This window comes from Sinohyriopsis cumingii, chromosome 12 (genome assembly GCF_028554795.1).
Source record: "Sinohyriopsis cumingii isolate HCF-2022 chromosome 12, ASM2855479v2, whole genome shotgun sequence".
Taxonomy (NCBI): domain Eukaryota; kingdom Metazoa; phylum Mollusca; class Bivalvia; order Unionida; family Unionidae; genus Sinohyriopsis; species Sinohyriopsis cumingii.
This window is the reverse complement of record NC_142972.1, coordinates 17,093,225-17,120,218: the sequence shown is the minus strand read 5'-3', so window position 1 is coordinate 17,120,218 and position 26,994 is coordinate 17,093,225. Positions and strand designations below refer to the sequence as shown.

General features: G+C 34.6%; 1 protein-coding gene across 1 annotated transcript in view; it reads right to left on the bottom strand.

Moving 5' to 3' along the window:
• Window positions 1–797: 797 nt before the first annotated feature.
• Window positions 798–26,994, bottom strand: part of LOC149786033 (E3 ubiquitin-protein ligase rnf213-alpha-like) — a 260,766-nt gene continuing 234,569 nt past the window's right edge. The window contains exons 45-52 of the mRNA XM_089978105.1: window positions 26,668–26,901; window positions 23,433–23,542; window positions 21,661–21,798; window positions 20,059–20,218; window positions 15,393–15,469; window positions 12,957–13,086; window positions 9,267–9,374; window positions 798–929 (exon numbers count right to left, since the gene is read on the bottom strand). Coding sequence (XP_089834231.1) covers window positions 798–929; window positions 9,267–9,374; window positions 12,957–13,086; window positions 15,393–15,469; window positions 20,059–20,218; window positions 21,661–21,798; window positions 23,433–23,542; window positions 26,668–26,901 — 1,089 coding nt within the window. The remainder of the gene's footprint in view (window positions 930–9,266; window positions 9,375–12,956; window positions 13,087–15,392; window positions 15,470–20,058; window positions 20,219–21,660; window positions 21,799–23,432; window positions 23,543–26,667; window positions 26,902–26,994) is intronic.

Sequence of the window (26,994 nt, the reverse complement as noted above, 5' to 3'; positions counted from 1 at the left end):
TACCACAATCAGTCTTGCAGAAAAATTGGGAATTAAAATTGCTGGTAATATTATGTGCTATAAATATTGTTTTTTTAAGTAAACCATCTTCTAGTAGTTGAAATGACTAAATGGAAACATCAGAGCTGTCAGAAAAGGCAATGTGAAATTAACTGAGAATGTGTTTATCTTCCAAATGATAAGTGGATAAACAGTAGACATCTGAGAAGCTATGAGAGAGTCTAACAAGGATCAGTTCAAACAAAGACTGAATAACCCAAAAACTTTCTTGTAATGTTTAAAATTAATTGCTACTGGCCTATGATAACAGACACATGCAACTTGATCACCTTTCCAAGTCTGAAAAATAGTGCTGATGGTTGCAGGTCAAAGACAAATGGTAATAGATAATAAATAAATAAATATATATATATATATATATATATATATATATATATATATATATATATATATATATATATATATATATATATCTGATTTCTTATTCCACAATGGCACTCCTTTAATCCATCACTTAAAATGCTGATGAATTTGCACTTTTGATTTCACATTTGATTGGATTAAGAAGGAAGTCTGCAATAAAAGCTAGGGAAGTCACCTGTATAAAAATTTAAAAAACATCTTGAAAAGTATATATAGTAAGTTTGATCCAAATCTACCTAGCAGATTTTGAAAAGATGAAAACAGTAAAAGTGGATGGATGGATGGAAGCACAGATGATAAATGCACGAAGACAGGTGTCATGCTCTAATTTCACAATATCCTTCTCAGGGTAAAGAATCAACATATCTCCCTTGCTAAAAATTATGTATTTCAGTGTTTAAATAGTCTGAAAGATGGTACCTGAAATTCTTGTGCACTCTGCACTTGACTCTATGGGTTCCCAGCCCAAGATCCACATATCTCTCTCCTCCAAAGTTAACATAGTACTGAAAAAGCAATATTAAAATAAATTATATTTAAAAAAATCAACACAAACAAATAAAAGCATAGTTCTAATGTATACTGATACAAAAAGCAAAACCCATGGCAGGATTACAATCATTCAGTGTAAAATATTAATGCAACTAAAAGTTTTATATGTATCAGATAGAAATACATGAATCATCAAGATGTAATGTAACTGCCATATATTAACCACACCATATTTGTTGGGACACCACAAATTATTTTTGAAAGTAATTTTTTGTGCACTGTATGTTCTGGGACACATTGTTTTTTCGAGTCGTAACCTGTGGGACACCTTTTAAATCATTTGAAAATTACATGTCAGAAAATGCACTCCAACTGAAATTTTCTTTAAAAAAATATAAAACTGTGCACTTGAGATAAAGCTCTTTAATCCACTGCAGCATCATCTCATCAACAAAACCCCTTCTCCTGCACACATGTGATCCATTCTTTCAATGCATAAATATTTTTTTAGCTTTCTCATACCATAAAAAACTATTGTTAGAAGTAACACATCACCTGAAGTGGAAACTGCATGGACTAAAGTCAGATTTTTTAAAATCTGCACCATTCGTGCTAATTCTTACATTTTTGTGCCATATCTTTCATCAGTCCATCCAGGAATGAGATCCAAGTACACTAGAATTTTATCCATGTTAATGAACATATTGTCATTGAAATGATCTGCTTCTCTTCTGGCCCTCATGAATTCATCACATGATTATATTTTCTCCAAATCTTCCAGGCAATGCTGGGTCACCAATATTCATGCATGAAGCATTATATTGTGTCACTTTAAAGTTGTTCCATTGTTTCAATTTATTTTCAAAATTCCCATCAACACCAGTGAAAAGGAACCAAAGTTAGCTTTCATATCTTAGCTGTCTTTGTGTATTCAAAAAGAGTTATAAAATTGGCACACCTAAAAGAATCCAAAGTTGGCTTCCAAGTTTGGCTTGCTTCATAATAAAGTAACCCTTTGTATTTTATATCGTTTAAAATAATAAAAACTGGCTTCAAAGTATCCAAAGTCAGCTTCCGAGGTCGGCTTGCTTTGTAATAAATATAACCTTTGTCTTTGATGTTCTGTTGAAAAGACTGTCACTTACACTCAAGTGAATATATTTTCTAATAATTATTTTTATTTTTGAGATACTGTCATACAGCCATGGTTATTTTGTACCTAACATCATGTCATGTATGAATGGCAGTTGTCTTCATAATACTGATTGATTATTTCCCTCTTGTTTGCAATTTTGTTGGATACAGTTTTCAGTTGGATAATATAGTCAAACCTTTGAGCACAACCAAAAACAGTTGGTTTCTCAATGTTCATGTGAATGAACAATGTGTCATGTGTTATCGGACACAAGCGATATATGCTACAGTATGGAAGCCCACACTACATATACGGAGTATGTGGTTATATTTTATTCTCTAATGCTCATGATGAAAAGAAAAGGAATAAATGATAGCACTACAAGGTTAGTTTCTTTCTTTTTATTATCAAATAAACGTTTTGTTTATCTATTTTATTGTAATGTATAGTGGGGGGGGGCCTCAAATTCAATACAAATTTATTTCATTTCTTAAGCCTTGGGACATATGACCTAGGTGAAAAAAGTTTCACCATAAGTTCTGGGACAGGAAAAAAATAATTATTTTATCATGTCCCAATATATACAGTAAATACGGTAGTTTATATTTGTTTATGTTGACAGGTTGCATGAATACAAATACTAGAGGACATTTGTATTTATGCACTTTACAACTGATGGACCTAGGAACAGGTAGTAAAACAAACTGTAATTACCTGCTTTTAACAGTGCATTCTACAAATTTCCTATTCCACAAATTTCCTAAAGATAACATCTAGACATCAAGCAAATTCTGTGAATATTTTGCCCCTGTCTACTGTGGCAAGGTCTGCAACAGCATACAATGATGAAATCAGACAATATTCTTTGTGACAGACCTGTAGAGTTACTCCTCAGACATGGAAAGGAATGAAGTTCATGTGTGATAGAAAACTTAACATAAAGAACTGTGATATTTATCTTGAACACAGGAAACCTAAATGTGGTAAAACAAACATAATTCATCACTTTTTTATGTATAATGTATACCAAGCTTCACCCCAAGTCTCAATTCAGTGCTGAAAGTATGACAGAAAACCATATTATGAAACCGGTTACATTAACTTTACAGATTGAGCTACCAATCTTGTATGAGACAGCAAATAGTAAATTATAGTAAAGTTTGTTTCTCTAGGAATACTTACTTGATCACATTAAATTTAGGAATACAAGCTGCTACCTTCAGAATCCAACCTTAATATATGATGAAAATTTGTCGATTCGGTCTAAATAATACATATAAGTGCAGTAACTCTTCCCAACTACCTCCCCAGTTTTATCCTAAGAGTGTGTGTGTGTGTGTGTGATTTGGATTTTTAACGTAGCTTTAAAAAAAAATCAGTCATATCGCTACGATGTCTGCAGTGTGACAGTTTATAGTGATGTCAAGCACTGGGGCATCATGCCGCAGACATATAGCATGTTGTCTCACCCAGTCACACTATCCTGACACCGGGCCAACCAGTCCTAACACTAACCTCTTGATGTTGAGCACCAAGTGAGGGAGCTGTTAGTACCATTTTTGTAAGTCTTTGGTATGACTCGGATGGGGATTGAACCCACGACCTTCTGCATCAGAGGTGGACGCTCTAACCACAAGGCCACCGGAGCCGTGTTTTATCCCAAGTGAAACATCAACGAGAATGCTTGCATAGCAGGGTGGCTGGGAGGGTCATCAAGTTAAGTGATCAGATAAATATTCTTGGAGAAACATAACTTGTTATAACATTTGCTTTCTCCTTTGAATACATGCCTAGATTACATAAACATTAGGAGATCAGGTAATAGATGGAGGGAATAATGAACATACTTTTGGTATCCTTCATTAGAAGAAAAATTGGAATAAAGAAACATGGCCTTTGGTCATGAGATCTGTGATTGCTCTAGCAGATCAAGATGATGATTACTGAACCTTCTTACGGTCGAAATTCACTGGCAAAGTCAGTGAAACTTAGGGACTCTGCTGGCTTAAGTCTTATGGTCATCTGGTTTGAAGCCATAGTCTCACCAAATTCATGTGTGCAGTAATACTTGCCCATTACCTACCTAGTTTTAAACTAAGCAAACTACCAAAAAGAATACTCCCATAGTGAAGTGGTTGCTACAGTCTTCAAGTAATGTGAAACATACTTTACTATAAAATTTACTTTTTCCTTTAAATACATCACATTAACATTATGAGATTACATAATGGTGAAGGTAATGCTGAGCATTCCTAAATATACCTTCAGTATTCTTCTTGTGAAGAAGAACTGGATTCCCTGTGTGGACAATAATCCATTAGCCTACTTAAAGCAACAGAGCCCGGTATCACAAGATCCATGACTGCTCCATCAGGTTAAGAAGATGATTATTGAAAGCGTGTTACCATCAAAATTCAATGGCAAATCCAGTGATGGTAAAAAGCTGTGTTGGTCTAATTAGGTCTGGTGCTGATCTGGGCAGCAGCTAGGGACCCTTCAAATTCAGATTCTGTATCTGTGAAGTTAAAGCCCTGAGATTGAAACATGAGAAGGTTTACCCTGCATGCCAGCCAATTGATTTGATGATGCCTTGGATCAAAACATTGTGTTTGAGCATAAGGCTCACAAAGATCATTCTGCTTTCATGCATTCTGCTTTCATGAGCTGCAATCCTCAGGCAAAACCGATCTTTTGAGATGTTAGAATATGCCAAGCATGGTATCTGAATGTGCTAGATATTATGGAGTGGTGGTCTTTGATGGTAACTGGTGCAAACATCTTCTTGTAGAGCCAGAGGAAAAAAGGTTGGTCAGGTGAGGGATCAAGGCACACATATGGACAATGGTATTGACTCAATACCAACCACTTTCCCTCAAAAGCCTTAACCCATTACCTCATGCAAGCATCTTTGGATGCCTCTACATCATTCGCATGGAAGCACCTTTTGACACCTCTCCTCAAGTTGCAATTGGAAGCACCTTTTGACGTCAACTGTAAACATCAGCCATTTTAAGCTTGTTTTCGTAGCACCACCTTTGGGGAAAAACCCCTATTAGATACTACATTCATTTCTGTGAATGACAATTACATCAGATCACATGGTCACTGTTTATGCACTGGTCAATATCTGCTATTTAAAGTAACTGGGTCATTATCTCCACTCTCCAAAATGGAGGTCGCGGATTTCATTCAGTACTTATGAAGTTTTCACGATTAGAATCACAACTATGAAAGATTCAATAACCTAAGTAAAGGCTCTGATATTAATGTAGGCAGCAATCAGTTTGTATAAATTATCAAACTGAGATGACTTAGTGATGTAGACGCAGACGAAAAACTTGTAAATTCTGAGTATGAGAAAGGGCAGCTATGTTTGGTCATGCGGCCTCACTGACATGACAGTGAACGAGTTCTCTCAAGATTTTGAAGCACATAAAAAATTCTTCCATGAGAAATAATTACACAGCTATAACAATCGGACTTTACTCTTAAATTTTTCCACATATAATAGATGTGTACCAAAAATGTAAAATGGTTAAAATTGCTGTTAAACACAACATACACTACATTGCTTAACAGTTCACAGGCAGGCCTATGCGTATGGGGTCGACTAGGTAACAGGTGTTCTATTTATAGGACGCTGCACTTTGTAACTATGCTCTAAGAGGTAAAGGGTTAACATATAGAACAGTAACATTTATATTTCTTGCTCTAATGATTCTCTCCAAAATCAAAGGTCTTAATTCCTGTGCTCACAAAGCTGTCCTGACAACAGTCAAGCATGAAGGAAGAGATGACCCAGGCATTTCTGAAACACCTGAAACCTTGGATGTCTAAGATTTGGTCTGGCTGTAATCTTCCTGGGTTGCTCTATTCTTAGCATGAGTTGCCTGTTGACCCAGGACTTGGAGGGGCTATCAGAATTACCTTGAAATTCTGATCCTTTAGTTTCTATATTAACTTCAGTACAAAGACCATAGGGTGGTGGTGGTGGACTATGCAAAAGAAGATAGAGCCTCCAAACTGACGGATATTGTGTTAATGGCACAAGCTTCTGGGTCTGGGATAACAAAACAAAAGGTGAGGTTCTACCTTGTCATGAAAAGGTACACCCCCCAAAAAAAACACAAATCCAATGAAAAACTGACCAATGAATGGACAATTCTGCATGAATAATCTGACCCTGTCTGGACAGAACATTGGCCAGAACAATGAGTCTGCCAGGAATGTTGCTGATTTGCACATAGCTCAGATGTTGGCAACACCAACAAAGAAACTGTCAAACCAGGACACACAGGTCATGCAATTCCCCCACCTCCCTCCACATTTGAGAAGGTAAATCACCAATACCATGTTGTCCAACATAATCAGGACTGATTTCCCACAAGTCTGTCATTCCAGAACTGAAAAACATTTAAGATAGCTTTTAAGAAGGTTGATGTGATGAGGCCATTTCCCTGGTCCCAATGTGCTGCTGACCATATCAAAGCCTAGCAACATGTGGGCTCTCCATCCATATAGTACTGGCATCTGTACATATCTTCATTTCAAGATGGGGTTTCTCCAGAGGATTTATTGTTGTCAGACAAATGTGGTTGTGCCACTGACATAGGAATGATTGTACATTGTTAGTGTGTTAGTGATATTGACCTCCTGGTCAAGTGGACTGGAAATGAGGCTCCATTAAGCTAGCAAAGTCATTTGTAACAGTCACATAAAGGCAGCCCCTGCCACATTGAGTAACTTGAGGAGTTGCAAGAACTCTCTCACTGATCAATATACTGCTGAAAACAGGCTCTACAAGTTCAATCATCTGTAAGACACAGACATGAGGGAGATGTACAAGACTGAGATAGCTTATGAACTCCATACATAGATGGACAAAACACTGGTGCATGAAGGCTAGATTTTTTCAGTTCATTAGACAATTGGGATGACTCAAACAGGATAGAAGATTGTTTCTACCGCGGAGGAAAATATACTTACCATATGCCCAAAGATCAAGCTCAGACTTGCAGGGGTACTTACACCGAAGAGGTTGCCTAAAATGGTGGAACAATCGCCACTGTTATCCAAACTATCTGTGAAAGTAAACAAAGGGAAGAGAGGCAAAATTTGGCTTGAGGTCAGGAATTATATGACCATCTCCTGTGTTTGTCAAAGTATATGTTACAGCAAGGAATCAATGGTGTATCCAAATGTAACCACAACATATCTGCAAATCTACTGATGTCATAGTGGTGAAAGGCATCATCCTTCTGATTTTAGTTTGGGTGGGATAGGGTGACCATGGACATGTCCCCAACAAGGGAAAAGACTGATTCTGTATTTGGAAGTAGACTTAGTTCATCCATACTGGTCTTGCCTGCTTTTCACCTTTTCACTTTGCTTTTGCTGACTTTTTGCAGAATGGCCTTAGACCACAACCTCAGACTACAAACTGCATTTGCTGCATGGAGAAGCAGAGATACATTTGGTACATGCCAGTAAGAACTCATGTGTCCTGTATTTTGTATTTCTTGAAATTACTAAATTTAGAATTGACAAGAAATGATAAAATAACAGAAACAATAAAGCATCAGTTATACACAGAGCACATGAATTCAAGTCAGCATGTGCAACCATCTACATGCATTGATGATAACATGTTGTATCATGCAGACTGAATGAAAAAGTGCTAGAAAGTGATAAATTTCACAAAATATTGGCCAGTTACCTAAAAATAATGTACACTACCTACTTCTGAATCAATATTTTTCCAAATTAAACTAAAATTTTGATGGATGGCTTTAATTTCACAGACTTAACAAGCGGCTTATTCTGTATGGCATTATGTACGAAGTGAAGCTTAAAAACTGGCAAAGCCTAGTGGTGGCAAGGGGATGTAATGGGCAAGGGTTACCACCCTTTGTCTGTATGACGGAGAAAAGAGGAATTTTCATCATTTAGGTGGCGCTCACCAGATAATATGTACTTTTGAGAGAGTGACGTATGTAAGGTGAAGTAGTTCGCATTTAAAACATGCACAGTGGAGAGAACGTTTGCATACCTCTATGCTACATTAATGTAATGTGGATGATATTTCTTTTGGATATTGTACTTTTGGAAATTTTACATGATTTAAGCACACTGCTAACTAAAATGACTGCTCCCTTGTGTTAAAAAATCAGTCTGAATTAGTCTAAAGTACACTATACATAGCAGCTATTAAAATAGGGAAAATGAATTTTGCCAGACTAGACAATACCAGCTTCTGAAAGTGCAATGAATGAATTACCAAATATATAAAATGTAAAAAAAGTTATCGGCTCTTTTTTATACAATTGACCTCTGAAGTTCAGGAAGTGAAAATGACCAAGTAGAGCTAGCACTTTTTTGAAAGGTACACATTTGAAGTAAGGCCAAGCTGTATACTCTATAACCCATAGTACACCCATCAATCATACACCAAAATAAAGGGAATTAAAGGTTCTTTGCAATATACCTAAGATATACAAGGTCTTTTTTAAATAGCCAGTATAACCAGTGAAGAAAGCCGGGGACATTCTTTTTCTTTAAATTCCTAACCCTATGCAAAATGCGAAACTGTATAGCGCCACCTTAGTAGGGCTGGATTTGGGAGGTAGCAGGTTTATATTCCTACTGTTAATGCTAATGTGATCAGGGAATGTATTCAAAGGAAAAATACTTTCTGATGATGATGAGTATGAATACAAAGTTTTATTCCTCAAATGGCCTGATGGATAGAGAGCAAAAGGAAAATGTAGTATAAAAATCAAATATAACCTTTCCCTTAAAGATAGGACCCCCAATTCACATGCAACATACCATATAATGATGATGTATATCAAGTTTCATCTCTTAATCTCAATCAGCTTTGAGTAATTGAGGAGAAAGGAAAATTGTGACCAAAAACCTAAAACAATGACCTATGACCTTGATCTTGCAGACTGGTTCCCCAACTTTCTAATGATGTTGTATATCAAGTTTCATCACCTAATCCTACAACAGCTATATACTTATATTATCAAACAAAAATTATGAAGAATAGACTTAAGTTGATTGATATGTAACCCTATGTCTGTTAAGATGTGGAGGGCAATGCGCTTTTTTTTATTATATATTTTTGCATACGTAAAAGATGTGCATTTATATCATTGAAATGGTGTTTATGTTTTCTGTAATGTTTGACACTGTAATTTAATTATCAACTCACCTGGTTGAGAGCATCATAGAGACTTTCATACAAATTTTCCAGGTTCAGCAGTACCACTGTGTTACCTGTCTCCATGCACACCTTGATGCGGTTAATGTTCCTACACACCTGTAATATACAACAAATATTTGCACACAAACAATTGAATTAGAGTACATGTATGTGAGAACTCCTGCCTACATGTTTGATGCTGATTAACAATTAGAATATGCCCCAATATTTCCCATCAATATCCATAAAAAGTGATCCATGTGGATCTGACATTGCTTATGTAACTGAAATCCACATAACCACCAAATGGAGTACACTTGGCCAAAAAACAAAGTATTATATTTGTTGATATTTTATATTTTTTTTACTTTAACAACTCTTGCCACATTTTTTGATGTATCTAGATCATCTATATCAATTTAAAGCTCTTTCTGCCACAATGCTTAGTGCGAAATTTGGTGAAATTTTGCTGGGCAATTCTTTTTAGGAAAAGTTGCCTAAAGTTGTCATTTTTTACTGTTCGTAACACTTTGAAAGGCATTCATGCTAGAACATGATCTGTTAAAGTGGGTTAGATTCCAATTATCAGTTTATAAGAAGTTGATCTGCAACAGGAATTTTCATTTTTAGGAATGACAGCCATTTTGGACATCTAGATAACATCCTTTGCAATAATTTTAACATAGGTCCCTCATAATAGGAGGTGTAGTCAAATTTTCTTAAATCTGTGCAGTAGTTTTTAAACAGAAGTTGTTTTAAGACTTTTAATTTTTAAAACTGGCAGCCATATCTGAAGGTAGAGTGGCATTATTTTCATAAATTTAACAAGAAATTGCTCTTTGTCAAGTTTGGTACAATTCTGTTTAGTGGTATTTGACATATATTTTATTTAAAGTTACATGTCTTTTGCAACAGCACACATATTCAGTGGCACATAAACAAAATACATACCCAGAAACAGGTGATTTTTAATGAACAGAAAATTAAATGCAGAGTTAATGAAAAATGCATGGAAAATAAATTAATGGATACAAACAGAATGCAGAATGAACACAGAACAACTGCAAAATGCATAAAGCAGAATGGTGCATAACAAATGCAAATGCAAGCACAAATGTTCTTCATGAATGGATTTGAAAATAAATTACTTTAAAGCAGCCAGTGAATCTCCACAGTCAAAAACGTTTTCACCTGATAATCAAGAATCACGTTCCTTACACTAAAAGATTGTTTTTCAGCCCTTACAAGCTGTTATATTGCTCTTGTCAAGAAAGGCATAAACAACCACTAATGATGTGATGATGCCATAAGCTGGGGATGCACCTCTCTGTTTTATTTGAATGAAATAAAATAAGAAATAAAATTTACTTTGTGACAGATATTCTACAACTGAATCTTTATGTCCAAATGCAACAGTGTTTATGGTTCATCATAAATTTGATCCTATCTTTTGCATTCTCCATATTTGCTGTTTTTAAAGTTTACTTTTATAAAGACATGATGAAAAACAATAGTTCTTTCCCCTGAATACTCGCAAAAATAGAAGGAAGCTGAAAGAAAATCAACAAATGCAAAACAAGAATACATTTCTGAGACATTGAATGGTCACTGAGGAAATGATTGCTAAAATGCAAACACAAATGTAATGCAAACGGAATATAAACAAAATTAATTCTGAATGCATTTGAAATCCAATACAAATAAAATAAATTGGAGAAATAACTCATTTTTAGGATCAGTGTATATAAAATTCTTCACATTCAAATTAAAGCTTTTGGTCAAATTAGGACAGAATCTGTTCACCATTATTATTGAAGTGACTGTTTATTTGATCTATTTTTATCAACATTATCCACATCTGATGGTAGCTTGATATCAGCTATGTAAAACTTAAAAATCTTTATGATGCAGTGCTTTCTGTCAAATATCAGTCCCATTCTATATAGAATTTTTTAAGTTATGGCTGCCATATTTAACTGCAATTAGGCATCATTTGCAAACAAAAGGTCCAATGGGTTTGAAAGACTTCTCCTTGATGATAAATATCAATCAGTGAAATGCATGAGCAGACAGTCAAGAACTCTTGGGTCCACAGAATTCTTCTTTAAAAATTTCTTCTAATGTTGATGGATGCAAATTATATGATAACAATTGCAAGTTCCAGATTTTTTTTTAACAACAGTTGCTTCCAGTTTGTTTCATTTTTTTCTTGTTGGTGTGTGTGTGATCTTGATCAGTATTTGAATACATTACCCCACCATCTGACCTGTAATGAAGGCCTTTATACCAGTATGCTTCCCATTAATTTGTTTAAATTCTCATTTATCAGTTTTTGAGAAGAAATTGTTTATTAACAGATCAGCATCATTTATAAAAATCAATTTTAAAAAAAAGAAATCATTTAAAAGTCTTTAAATTCATAACACTTGTATTTGACAGCAGATTAGCATCATTTGTAACAACCTGAAGGTGCTTCAAGCAAAGCTGCCTTCTGTCACATTTGCTCAAATTCTATTGAGTGGTTCACCTCTGAAAAGTCATTTAAAGGTCTTTCCAACTTTAGTAACACCTACCATATTTGATGATGAATCAGTATTGTAAAACTTGGAAGTCCTTCATGCTAAGATGCCTTCTATCAAATTTTGTTGAGTGATCTTTTAGAAGAAATTATTTGAAGGTTTTCTAGTTTTAGCAAAATCTATATTTGAAGGTGGCTCAGCATCAGTTATGCAAAAACAGAAAGCTCTTGATGCATTGTTAAATTGGTCATCATTTCAAGGGCATTTTTTTAAACAGGTCATTTAAAGGCAAATCTATTTTAATTCATGGCAGCAAGCAGCAAGATCTGATTGCAGATTGGAATAATTTATATAAAAATGACAACCCTCGATTTCAAGATGCTTTACATCAATCAGAATTCTAATTAGCAGTTTTTGAGAAGTCATTTAAAGGTTTCTCAAATTTTTTATACAGCAGATTGACATCAATTGTATGCTCTTCTGGCCATAATGCTTTCCATCAAATCTGGTCAAATTCTGTTAAGCCCTTCTAAAGAAGAAGGCATTTAAATGTTTTTATATGATTCATAATAATGGCTACATTAGATGGCAGATTAACATCATTTGTATGAATTCCTTTGATTCCAGGATGTGGGTCTTAGCTTCTTGAAGTGATATATATTATGAAAATCCAAAGGTGTCAAGGAGATATAGGCCAATGAAAAATCTTCAACCAAGACATAACAATCTGTTGATGCCACAGCAGCTGTTACAAGCAAAAAAGTGACTGATATCTTACTTTTCACTAATGTGCAAACTAGTTTTCACAAGGTTGTGCAACGCCTATACTAAGAACATGAAGGGCCCATAACTCTATCAAAAATGTGCTGAATGTGCTCATAAATGAATTCATTTGAGCTGTTCGTAAAATCCTAGAAAATATGTTGTACTTGCCAAGAATGAATGCTGATTCTCTTCTCACCATGTCAAGGATTATATTTTTACACAAATTAGTTCCAATCTCTAATTTTAAGCTACACAATCTGTACAATTTGAGATGAGAAAAATCAATAAACCAATAAATGATATACAGAAGTAGCTAGACAAAATAACAAATTATCAACAGCAACAATATACTAAAATCTAATATTTTGATTAAATATATGAACTACAAGCATTAAAGTCAGTAAGATCAACCTACCTGTGTATATTCCTGATCCTTGGGAAAACTACTTCCAAATATGGTGATGATGTTATTGGTAGGAATCAGCTGCTGTAAAATGGTAAGAGCTCCATAGTTCTCAGTCAACAACAACAGGTACCGACTCTCGCTAAAACAAAGGAAAGTAATTCTCAAAACTGTGCTCAGTCAACAATAATAGGTACCATCTCACACTATAATATAATAAAGGAAAGGAATTCTTGAAAATGTGCTCAGTCATGAACAACAGATACCAACTATAATTATAACAAAGGAAAGGAATTCTTAAAAATGTGCTCAGTCAACAACAACAGATACCAACTATAATTATAACAAAAGAAAGGAATTCTTTAAATGTTTTCAGTCAACAACAACAGGTACCAACTCTCACTATACTAAAGGAAAGGACTTCATAAAAATGTACTATAATAAAGGAATTCTTAAAACTGCTCAGTCAAGGACAACAGGTACCAACTCTCACTATAACAAAGGCAATCAAAATAGGAATTTTTAACAATGTGCTCAAGACAAGGCTACTGTTCCATAAGCTGGATCATCTCATACATATATTTATAGTCCAAATTTAAGCATTTAATTATTGTGTGAATCAAAATGTTATTATAAAGGTGTTAAAAATTATAAGAAATCCATTTGCCCTGAATAAACTTTTACATACCAAGCTGGTATTATTTTCTTTAAATACTGGAGAAATCTTACTCTAAAGACCTTATTGTTTCTGTCTGCTTATTATAGATCTGGGTATTCTGTATGACCTGAAGGGAATGAAAATGGCATTTAACTGCTGGAAAATTTTACTGACCAGTTGAAGTTGAACAAGTAAATTTTCAACCCATGTCCAAAGGCTGATGCCATCATAGCACAACATATCTTTGATTTATGTACGGTACTGCTCAATCTTAATTTTTGACAGGTGGTTTCATGCCTGAAGGGAAATAACTCCGGTTTGAGAGTAGTAATAATAAGACTTCAAGGGTCTTTGAATGACCAAAATATCTGAGTGGTGCTAAAATTGTAGGAATATTATTGAAAAATGTAGGAAAATAAAGGAATAATAGGAACAATAAATGAGAACACAGGGTAAATACATTAACTCCAGCCACTCAAGACCTCTAACTTTTATTTAGCATGATAAACATTTCAAGATTGACATTCAAAACACTTCTGCATAAAATGCTACAATGAAAACATGAGACAGCAAGTAAACCCATTTGACTGTGAATTACTTAGATCATCTTATGACTATAGATTACTATGATCACACTGAATGCATATGGTTTCACTGCCAGCCATACAACAAAACATTATAAGCGTTCTCATTACCCCTTATAATTGACTTTTGTCTATGTTGCAGGTACTTCAGAAATCTTTGTATGGGTTTTCAATAATAACACCCCTAACATTTTTTGTGAAATACCATGTTCTTGAGTCTTACATAATTTGAAATTAAAACCAATAGTGCATATTTATAACCCAAGCTCTTTGAAACTGAGCCATAGGCATAAGGTCATTCCAATCACAAAGGCATACAGCTGCTTACCAATCAAACACAAATCATGAAGGATCTTTATATTGCTTCATAACTGCCGGCAATAGCAATTAAAAAATTTAGCAAAATTGCTGTTGTTGTTGTGGGGTTTAATGCCATTTTTCAGCACAAGATAGGCTATGCATGGCGGCCAGTATTAATGGTGGAGGGAGAACCCGGAAAACCCCCGGGAAGAACCACCGACCCATGAGAAGCTACTGGCAAGCTTTTTCACAAACCAACATTATCCAGCAAAATTGCATGGGTTGAAAAAATTGTTGAGTTCAAACAACAGGCAGATAACTAGAAATCATCAATGCAAATGTCTGAATTCTAAATGCACTTGGGCAGTGATAAAATGACAGAAAATATTTTATTAAATAGACAACACCACCATTCCAAAGACTTTATTCTACTTCTCAGAATAACTATTTATATCATTTATCTTGCAGCATCTACGATGAGAAATATTTTATAGTTTTATTCCTTTCATGAAACTAAATTATATTCACTTAATAAAAAAAACATATTCCAAAAAATTAAAAATATCCCAATCCTTTTCAACTTTTGTCTTTCTTTCATTTCTTTTTGTAACTACATTTTTACTCCTTATGGTTTACATACAAATTTGAACAAGCTAAATCAACTTACCATTATGCTGTTGAACATGGTCAAACAATAAGCACAAGAATTTTAACAAGAAAGTATACAGAATGGCTTGATTCTTCTATTTTATGACTTTTCAATAAAATATTCCAGCCTAACCTTAGCAATATCAAGTAAACCTTTAAGCCCTGCAAAAATCATGGCTGTCAAAATTTACAATATCTGCAACAATTAAATCACACAATTATTTATCCATCCACAGTATATACACAATGAACACCAACCTCTGTGTATTGTTTGTATCATACAGACAGGCCTCTATCAGACCCGCAGTCTTACAATCAGGGTCTCCCTCTCTGTGCTACAAATAAAATATATTAGATTAAAAATTATCATGCTTTTGATAAATGTCATATCATCCTACCTGCTGTCACACTAATTGACCTTTAGAGATGTTGCCTAAAATTTTCTTATTTGGGGGAGCTAGAATTCCTCACACGTCTCCTGGCAGGAAGGGAATCATGGGGATGTGGGTGGCGTAAAAAATGCCAAATGGCAGCTGATGAAGGGCAAAATTAATATAAGGTAAGCAAACACCTAATTTAAAGCAAGCATTGAATGACTTTGTATCACTACTTTGACAATAAATGTATAAGGAATCGGCATAGTTATTTTAGTCTGCTCATCTAGTACATGTTTCTTCTCTGTTACTTATCACTCAAATTCAAAAAGTCTTTGCCAACTGAAGATTATTTATTGCAGACGTATATCTGTCTGTCATCAGTACATTTACTGTTTCAGATGATAGCCTACAGTGATAGAGTTTCAATGGCATGTGGAAAGCCTATTCCTCATAGCATTGTGAACTTTGCTTTGAGAACTGAATCCCTTATCACAATCAGCTTTGTTCAAAGGCAGAATCACAGCAACTGTAGCCTGAATAGATTCAGGAACTAGTTTCCAGGATATATATCCAAACAAAAGTTTCCACAAGTGATACATGTTGCTCTTAACATGCTTTTGTTCATGTATCAGATTTTTGTGCGCAATGACAAGGTTTCTGTATCAAAGTCTTTTGCACTGTTTGGTTAGCGTCAGATCATCAGCTCTTTCAACCCAACCCCCCCCCCCCCAGTTTCTTCTCTCACAGATGCTCCTTCTGTCTCATCGACCTTCCTAAAGAAATCATTTATCTCTTGTTTCAACATGACTCACTGCTGTTGTGCTTTAATGTTTTCCTAATGGCTTATCAATTGATCAATTCACCAAACCCCTCAAAGACACAATTAAATCAGAACATCTCTAGAGTTTCTGCAATACCACAAATCTCGATCAAAAAAGAAATTGTGTTCAAGCAATAATCTTCCTACATGCAAAGACTGATTGAGTTTCTAGACAGAAGACAATAAAGACAGCATTTTAATCAGCCTTCACAAAATTTTAAAACTGTAATTGTGCAATGGGTACAACAAATCATGGGAACAACAGCTAACTGCATGATTGTGTGATGCCATCATTTCTGCAACAAATCAAATCAGTCAGGCAGCATCTGTGACCTTGACCTACAATGTTCTGAATAAAAGTGTCAAGGTAAATTGGTCATGTTTCATACTTAACAGCATAACTAAAAGGAGGTCTTAATATGCAGATGCACCTGTTAAACTTGGTCTTCATACAAAAGTGGTCCTATTGTTAAATACAGTAATTTTATGTTATAATATTGTATAATTGATTCCTAATTCTTTATGATGGGTTCAAACCCCGGCTGAGTCATACCTGAGACTTATAAAACTAGCTTTAACAGCTGCCTCGCTTGGTGATCAGCATTAAGAGTTTAGTTTTAGGACTGGTCAGCCTGGTGTTAAGATAATGTGACTGGGTGGGACATCAAGCTACATGTCTGTGGCATGATGTCTCAGTACTAGACATCACTATAAACTGCCACTCTGCAGACATCGTAGCACTATGACTGAAAAACTTTTAAAGCTACATAGAAAAACACACACACACTTCTTTTTCCTACTATAATATAGTGGTCCCTCATTGTAAAACCCCTCAGTATACCACTTCTCCCTTTAAAAACATGTGTGGTCATGTATCACACAAATCTGGTCAAATTTTTTTTCTACTACTGCTATTCAATTTATTCCCATGATTTTAGTTACTGGCTGTTAAAAATCAATTATAATTCATAAAATACCATATTTCTTGTGTTTTTATGTACTCTGCACAACCTTATTGCAAGAATCCCTCAGTGTAAAGTTCCCACAATTTTAATTTGGATCACTTCTGTGACTCCAATGAAAAGTGTTATAAAGTGAGAGCAGTATGTCAACCAAATTTGGACATTAAAATATTTCTAATTCATCTTTTCATTGCAGTGTTATAAAATACCACTCTTAACGTATCAGTCAAATATGTTCAGACTTTGTACATTCAGTGAATACCTTAACAATTTTGCCATGTGCTTTCACAAATCAAATTTTACAAAAACAATTACTCCTGAACACCTTCAAATCCTCAAACAGATAAAATGTATCTCCAGTGTAAACAAGGCTCAAATGGGCCTGAGGTTGCTTCCTGTCAAAATTTCTCACAATGCTATTGATTGTGTGTGTCATAAAAACAATTTTTTGTAAGTTTTTCTTGACTCTGTATCTCATACAAAATCTGATGGCAATTCAGCATAATTTTTCCAATGCTGAAAAGCCTCTATTACACTTTGCATCAAAATTTGTCAAAAATTCAAGATTTAATATCATTAGTAACATCGTCTATATTTGGTGGTAAATCAATATCATTTGTATAAATCTGAAAACCCTTAACATAATAACGGTTTCTGTCAACACTCATAAATTTTCACTCATAAGGTTTTCTGCTTTTAGTAATGGCAGCCAGATTTTGAGCCAGAATGTTCTCTGTCAAGTGAGCTGTTTTAATTTGTCATTCAAATGCTTTTTCTCTTTTGCAATGGTTGCCACATTCGTAGACAGAGTAGTATAATTTCTAAAAAAACTGAAAGCCCTCTATGGCCCGAACGATTTCTGTCAAATTTGGTCAATCTCTATAAAGTGGTGTAAAATTAAAAGCCCTTTATGCTTGTTTGTTTTATGCCAAATATGATAAAATTTTGTTAAACTGCATTTGATGGTCAATCCAAATAACTTGTACAGAACTAAAAGCTCTTTATGCCTGGACATTTTCTGTCAAAATTCAGTCAAATTCTGCTGTGTTTTGTGTGCAAAAGCCATTTAAAAGTTTTTCTATTTTAGTAAAGTCCTTTTATGGCTGATCAGCATCAGTTGCACAAACTTAGAAATCTTCTATGCCAGGATGCTTCCTGTTATAAAGACATTCTTTTAAGTGGTTCTGAAGGAAAGGTATTTTAAAAGTTTTGATATTATTAGTAATGGTGGCTATATCTGAAAGGTCATCATGCCAGGATCCTTTCGGTCAAGTTTGTTTAAATTCTATTCAGTTGTTTTGAAGAATATTCTTTGAGTTTTAGTGATACTGTCAGTCACCATATTTGATAATAAATCAACATTATCTGCACAAAATTTGCAATCTTCATGCATGGATGCTCTCTGTCAGGTTTGGTCTAGTTCTATTCAGCAGTTCTGGACAAGTCTTTTGTTTAGTTATGGTGGTAATATTTGATGAGAGATTATCATTGTCTGAACAAATATGAAATATCTCCAGAATGCTTTCTCTCAAGTATGGTCAAATATTCAACAGTTCTGGAGCATAAGCTGTATCAGATGAGGGAGGTTGTGGGTTCAATCCCCAGCCAAGTCATACCAAAGACTTATAAAAATGTTACTAACAGATGCCTTGCTTAGTGCTCAGCATTAAGAGGTTAGTGTTAGGACTGGTTGGCCTGGTGTCAGGATGTGACTGGGTGGGACATCATGCTACATGTCTGCGGCATGATGCCACAGTGCTAAATATCACTATAAACTGTCACACTGCAGACATCATAGCCATATGACTGAAAAATTGTTAAAGCTACATTAAAAATCCAAATCACACACACACACACACACACACATAAGCTGTAAAAGATTTGTATATTGTTAGCAATGGTGGAAAAACATGAGAAGTCTTTTGCCAGGATGCTCTGTGTCAATATTCCTTTAAACTGGTCTGTTGCATTTGTGTAAGAAGTTGAAAATAGCAATTATTGACAGACAAAGGATGGGTTTTGGGATCTTTCTGTAATGGTGGCCATACTTTAAGGCATATGATTATCATTTGTATACATTTAAAAGATATTTATGACCTGAAGCTTTTCATCACATTTAATTAAATAACTTGTTTCAGTTTTTGAGAAGTAATTTTGAAAACAAAATATTAGCATTTAGTAATAATAATAATATGAAATAAAAATAATGACTTTCAAGAGGGTGACACAATAAGTTGCATATGACTTATTCTCCTTGTTAACGCCCACTGCTTATCTACATACAGAGTACATGATTGCACACAATAAAATAAAAATGAAAACAAAAATCCTACCATTATAAAGCTTTATGTGCATATGAACATAATAAACAGAAAGTCTTCTAAGACCAGCTATGTACACTGTGTATAAACAGTACAAAACGTAGTGGGAAAGCAAAGTGGAAGGTTTGAGAATTTATACTTTAAGTAGCAAAATATTTGTCAGAGCAAACAACTTCCACTCTACATACACTGAATTATAATTAAATGCATTTATATTTGTACTTTCTCTAATTTCCTTAGGGATTCTGTTCCAAATTAGTTACACCAAATACTAAAACTTATCTAACTTAAATCATTTGAAAATACAGTGTTGGGTGGATACAAAGGTTATTCTGTGCAGGTCATCTTAAAATCATTGAATACAGTGTCTTTCTCATTACTAAGAATAAGAACTCTATATGGAGAAATTTCTCTTCAAATATAAAGGCAAATTTCAACCCAAACCTCTACATTGCGGTCAACCATAGTCAGTCTTGTGGCAAATGTTTCTATAGGGTTGATGGTGTCCAGTCCCCCAAAATTCCTCTTTATGGAATGAAGAAGCTGGTACCATGTTGGGGGTTTGTTGGTTTGATCCACAAAGGAGTAGATCATCTTCATTAGACTGAAACATATAAGTTAGTAGTTTATGATAACTAATTTACAAGTTGCATTAACAGTTTTAAAATAAATATGGCAGAACCTGTCTTAACACAGAGTTGATAACAACTGCCTGTATGCCTGCTAGAAAAAGATATATTTTTGGTTGTTGGAAGAATCACACAGAGTTGATAATAACTGCCTATATGCCTGCTAGAAAAAGATATATCTCTGGCTGATGGGAGAATCTCAAGTTAAACATTTGGAGGTTGGGTACAATTCTAGGTTAAACAAAATACAGTCTTTACAAATTTTTAATACTGAATGACCCCTAACCCCAATGAAAAGGGATGCAACTCTCAAAGATGAATTATTTTCATCAGATAGCTTTAATTCACAGGAAAATAGATGAAGAAATCTAGCTATACCTGTCACACTGGCAAAAAAGGTGACTTCCATTTCTACTGCAGTAACACAACTAATTTTCCCACCATCCAGCAAACAAATTGCTTTTGACTCTCAACACTAATGATAAAAACTGCCTCACTTTTGCATCTGTCATAGTTACACTTTTGAGTTACACTATAAACATGAATGGAGTGAGATCATAAATATTTCCATACTGATCTGCATATTTCTTTGCCTAAAAAAAGCCATCCTTATGAAGCAAAGTCTGAGTGGTTACAGCTGTAGCTACCCATCAGTGACCACTTAAGGCAGGGAGAAACCATTGTTTGGTTAGGAAACACATATTCACTGACAGCAGAAGGCAGGTGACCATTACAAGATACGTATATACTTTGTTGGAAGGAGAAATTATAAAGATCACTGCAAACAGATGACTGCTGAGTAAAGGTGACCAGCAGAACAGGTTTGATTGTACATTAAACAAACAAATTGCACATCTTTCTTTCATAGCAAGGTAAATGAAGTAGTTTTTGCATGCAGATACATCCTCAGTCAGAGTGAATTAATATGATGCACCAATTTAACCCTATACTGGGCATCAGTTTGAAAGCTGAACTGCCCATCGAAGGTACAGTATGATTCAGAATGGTTGGATTATGACTATTAACAATATTGAGGACTAATTGAGTTGATATATATGTAAACAAAAACATACATTTAGGACTGACTGCCTTGATGTACTGCTGTATTTGTAAGCAAAGACCGTATGATTAGAATTTAACTGCCTTGATGCACTGCTGTATTTGTAAAGACAGACATGTATGTTTAGAATTGACTGCCTTGATCCACTGCACTATTTGTAAAGACAGACATGTATGCTTAGAATTGACTGTGTTGATCCACTGCTATATTTGTAAAGACAGACATGTATATTTATGATTGATTAACTGATCCAATGCTATAGACTTAGACATGTATACTTGTTAATGACGCAGCACTGATGGAGCGCTATATTCATAAATAAGTACATGTATATTTTTATTCAAAAGAGATGCAAACCTGTAGAAGTCCCTGAGTCCAAAGAATTCCCTAAGTTTGACTGAGGCTTCTCCAAACAGATCCAGGTAAGATCTTGCCAGGGGTTCAATAAATGGCTTCACATGTTTGTACACATGATTCTTGGTAACACAGATCCCTCTGTAACAAAAATATATATTCACATTTTCTTATTCTATAAATCTGGTATCGATAAAGAAATACATTAAATTTTAGTGCAAAAACATGTAACTGATATGAAAATGCAACATTTAATATGCTGTGTTCCATTAATAATTATTACACACAAGCTACCCTCTTCTGCTTTCTACCTATTTCAGGAAATTTGAACTGCATATCACAAACAAAAAGAGACCAGTGATATCTCTTCAATCCATCAAAATTAAACTTGAATCATACATCAAAAATGTAAAACAAAATTTATGAAGATAAACCTTTCCAAAATAAATGTAAACATGAACTATCATACTTCAAAATAGGAGATAAAAAGTAAAAATGTTACAGTCATTTAAAATGTAAATAAAATACAATGTAATGGTAAACAATAGAAAATCTTCAAAAAAGAGTAAATATTCATACAATGCATAATACAAAAGAGAGACCAGGTGAGTCCCATTATTTGGTCCAGAGTTTTGACCTCAAAAAAGCTAGGGAGGATTTTCATCAACCTGATTCTTAGCATGCAAATGGACAAATATGACAACGAGTGAAATTTATTTTACATTTTTGTATATATATTAAAATATGCACATCATCTCACCAACGCAGTCCTTTCAAAGTAACTTGTTTCCATTCATACTCCGTTTACATGCACCAGAAGAATTTTTTAGCATTTCTTAGGAAATCATTGCCTGGATTATTTTGGTGACAGTCTTCAACATCACTGATCTCAAGCATTTGGGAAATAATGCACCATTACTGTTTCCTCTGAAGTCAGCATGAATTCTCCTCAGAATGGACAATATTCTATCAGTGTCTTAACTGGAATGTGGCAATGTTAGTACAAACTCTACTGTGTCCACCAAGAAGTTCAAATTGCAACCTGCTAGTGGGTAGATTCACACTGTAGACTTGCCACCAGCTCAAGATTGGTGGTACTGTCTAATGTTTTAATGTCACATAGACTCTCCACATGAAGCACAAATGAATATATTATACCATCACACCCTTTGTAACTTTAAGTCTAATTTGTTGTCATCATTATCATCACTCTTTAATAATGACAATCAAATCCAGAAAATGAATACCATATGCTAATATTATACATGAAGACAAAGACCTCATTCATCCCAGGTATTTCAGTTTCATCTCAGGTGAAAATAATTTCATGCCAGAATTACTGTTCTTTTCCTGTTTTAAATGCAATAAATGTTAATAAATGATTTTTCTATTGGTCCTTTTGAAATTAATTTCTTATAAATTATAAAAGATTATTTACAATACACATACAAAGTTCATACTAAACTGACGGAACTTGGAATTTTGATCACTCTACAGCAGCCATTTGCAGCTTCCTCTATGGTGTGGGCTGGATAAGAAATTTTTCAAGTCGCACCTTATGGTGTAACTATAGCAAATACAACCTGGTCACAAGCTTTAATTTGCATATACTTCCTCTAGAGTATCTCTATAATTATTTACATCAAACAAGGCATGCACTTAAATATACTGATTCATGGTTAATGGGGCACCTTACAGCAGTTCCAGAATTCAAGATCAGTTGAATTACAGGGCTCCAATTAATGATCTATTATTTATCAAATAATCAAACTAACTCTGCAGTGTTTACAAGTTCTTCCAGGTCAGGAACCTCCCTCTGCACTAGAATTCCACGGTTCATCTTAGCAGGATCCAGAGCCCAGTTTGAGATCCCAATAAAGGCAACCTGTGGAAACAGTTTGAAAAAAATATATATAACTGTACATTCCTACTAAATAAGTTCTAGAGAAATTACAAATTTTGTTTATAATTTTGGAAGAACACAATTACCTGAAGCATATGTACTGTCCCAAATTATTGTTTGCCAGATACATTAAATTTACATTAGACTTTTTTCTGATTCTACCATACATTGCATCACTTTAATCATTGTTAAGAATTATAAGTAGGAGTGTTTATCAACTTCCACTCAAGTGAAATTCAGTGACATTTTCCAGGACTTCCAGGGACTCAGCTTTTATCTTTTGGACCTCAAATGAAGACAGTAAAAGTGAGAATTGTATACTGTATGATTGGCTATATAAACTTCAAATCTGAGCATTGAGGTTCTATCCTGTTGAGGTTCCAAGAACCATGTGACAAAAAAATTGTCCAAAATAATTGTAAAGGAAGCGTAACTGAATTTAAATGGCTTTAAAACCAAAATGTAAATTTTCAAGGATTTCAAGGCCTTCAATTTATAAAGATGAAACTCCAGTATCATACATGTGACAGATCAGGATATTTCCAAAGTCTCATGGTCAGGACTTTTGACCTCAAAACAGGTTGGATTTTCATTGACCAAATTTTTAACATGCAAATGGACAAAAATTACATCTAATGAAATTTTTTCACATTTTTAAAATATTAAAATAGGCACATCAACTCATCAAACCAGTCCTTTCACAGTCACTTGTTGCCATTCATACATTTTTTGTATAATACTCACAAACATTTTTAGCATTTCTTCAATCATTGCTGAATTATATAGATGGCAGTTCTCATCATTGTTGATAGTAACACTTAGGACATGATGTATTGTTACTGGATCCAGGTTCTCCAGAGTCAGCCTGAACATTTCTCAGAATGGAAAATGTCCTATTTATTGTCTACATTGGAATGTGACAATGTTAATACACTCTACTGATTTCGACAAGAAATTTAAATCATTTCCAGCCTGAGGGTAGATTCAGATTGCTGACATAATGCCAGAACTGCCCAAGACTGGTACTGTCTGGGTCTAATTCTAAAACTGTTTTAATGTCAGTAAGATTCTTCACGTTGAAGCACAAACACATACATTATACCATTACACCCTTTGTGACTTTAAGAGTAATTTGCAGACACCTCTGCTGTTATCATTATCATCACTATCACCACTCTTTGATAATGACAATTAAAACTCCAAAACGATTACAACTTACAAGTACAATAAACTGAGACATTCACCCCAGGCATTATGGATTACAATTACAGTTAGTCACATGTACTTTAGTCTATTTTACATTCATGCTTACAAATTATTAAATCAAGGTTGGTGGTGTTTATATCATATCAGTTTTTGTGATGCAGCTGTCCATAGTAGTGTCAAATGCATATTTTGCATAAAATCATGATTGTTACTTATATCCTGCAGATGGTCACTCATGAGAGATAATGTTCAGCTACAAAGTTTGCTAAATAGTGTCTCAGCTAGTTTAATTTTATCCACATTTGATACAGAATCCATTAACATTGATTTCAGTGAAGACATATTTGTTATCATTGTTAATATGGTTTTGTGAGATCAGAATTCTGCATGATGCATGATGTTATTCTTGATAATGTAACAGACTTTAAATCAGCTTTACAGAAGAGCAGAATGCATATTTATAACCCTTCTGAACATGACTGCAGCCACTGAAATGGATTTTGCGTTATTTTGGTTGCTTGGATTTTGGTTTAATGACATAAGCACACTTAGGCATCTCAACAAACTAAACATCAAAGTCAAACCAGTCTAGTTTTATGCCACTTGAGCTCTTGAGTAATCTGACCATAAATAATTAACATCTTTAATTCTTCCCAAACAAGTTTTGATGGTACACAGTAAAGACTGTAATCCATCTCGACACTGAAGCAGAACACTGTGGACAGATTCCAGGTAATGTTTATAGTTTTATGCTGATTGGGCTCCTTAGTAACCCAACCTTAATCAATCAACATCATTAATCTTTTCTGAATTACTTCTGTTGACACATAGTAGTGAATCCAGCTGACTATGCCAACAGGATCAAAGGTTGAAAATAGCAACTAAATTGTCTTGTCTTAGGCCAGTTCAGTCCCATGATCACAGGCAGTATTACCATAAATATATTACACTGTATCCTGAATGTGCAAAAAATGGACAAATTAAATTTTTCACTAATAATTTTGCATATATGGGTGATTTGGGGAGAGACGGGGGCAACCATTAACTCAGGAGTAACACCATCCATAGTGGCTGGTTGACATATATACGGTACTTTAAAGGTTTCCAAAGAAGCATATGAACTCTGTGGCAGTTGTACTATGGTGCCTTGCCAGGTGAAGGGAGAACATTCATAAAAACAATCTTTCTTGTCTTCAAATACCATGAACTTGCCTTGAGGAACACGAAATTATTATTTTAACTCAACTGATCTTAACCTTTGACATCTGGGAACACAAATGAATTGGGAGATGCCCATGTCTAAGTGAAGACTACTTATGGCATTTGACAAAAAGTGGATGCAAGAGACTTGCTTTGCAGAGTAGAAACAAATACAAGATGCCCAAGTGGGCATGAGATTGCTCACCTAACTAACAACTGCCTAAAAGCCAACTGTAGGAGCAGTCTGCCCACAAATCTGGACCATTAGGATCCTTCCATAAACATTTATTCCTATACTGTTAACTATATATGTTATGAAAAGAATTATTTCAAGGTTAATCTATATTTCCGAGTCTGCGTCAATACTTATTGGCACATCAGCATCATTTCTAAAACAAGGCCAAGATGCTTTCTGTCAAGATTGGTCATATACTACTGACTTGAGTACTTTAACAATGTATGCAGGAAATCATACTGGATGATTATAATGATAATACTGAAATAAAAGTGGAGATAGAGAATGTTTTAATTATTTGTATTTAACAGTATAAATGCATGTCACAAACATTTCGTTTCCTTGATTGCAACTGTTGAATAAAATCTGATACAGAAACTTATTACTTTAAGCAAAAATACAGTTGCATTAATTGAAACTGTGGGTGTGATATGCCTTAGCATTAGAAGAAACAACTCTGGCCTGCCTTTTTATATAGTTCTGGTTCCTCATCTCCTTGGCAACCATCCTCCAGGAGAGGGTGAAGTGTCTTCAGGGGCATTCTGGGACTGTCCTCTGCAAGCCCAACCTCATCCAGAACAACCACAGACACAAATCTGTCCAGGTCTTTATCCTTCTGAAACTGTGCACAATGACGGAAAGTTCCCATAATTCCATCTGGTGTTGACAGTGGGCTACATTGGAAGGATACCATCTGAACCTAAAAGAGATAAACTGAGCATGAAATTACATTCAAGTCTAAACTCAAATTTGCAAAAAATTTATGGAACAACTATGTAACATTTCTGCAACA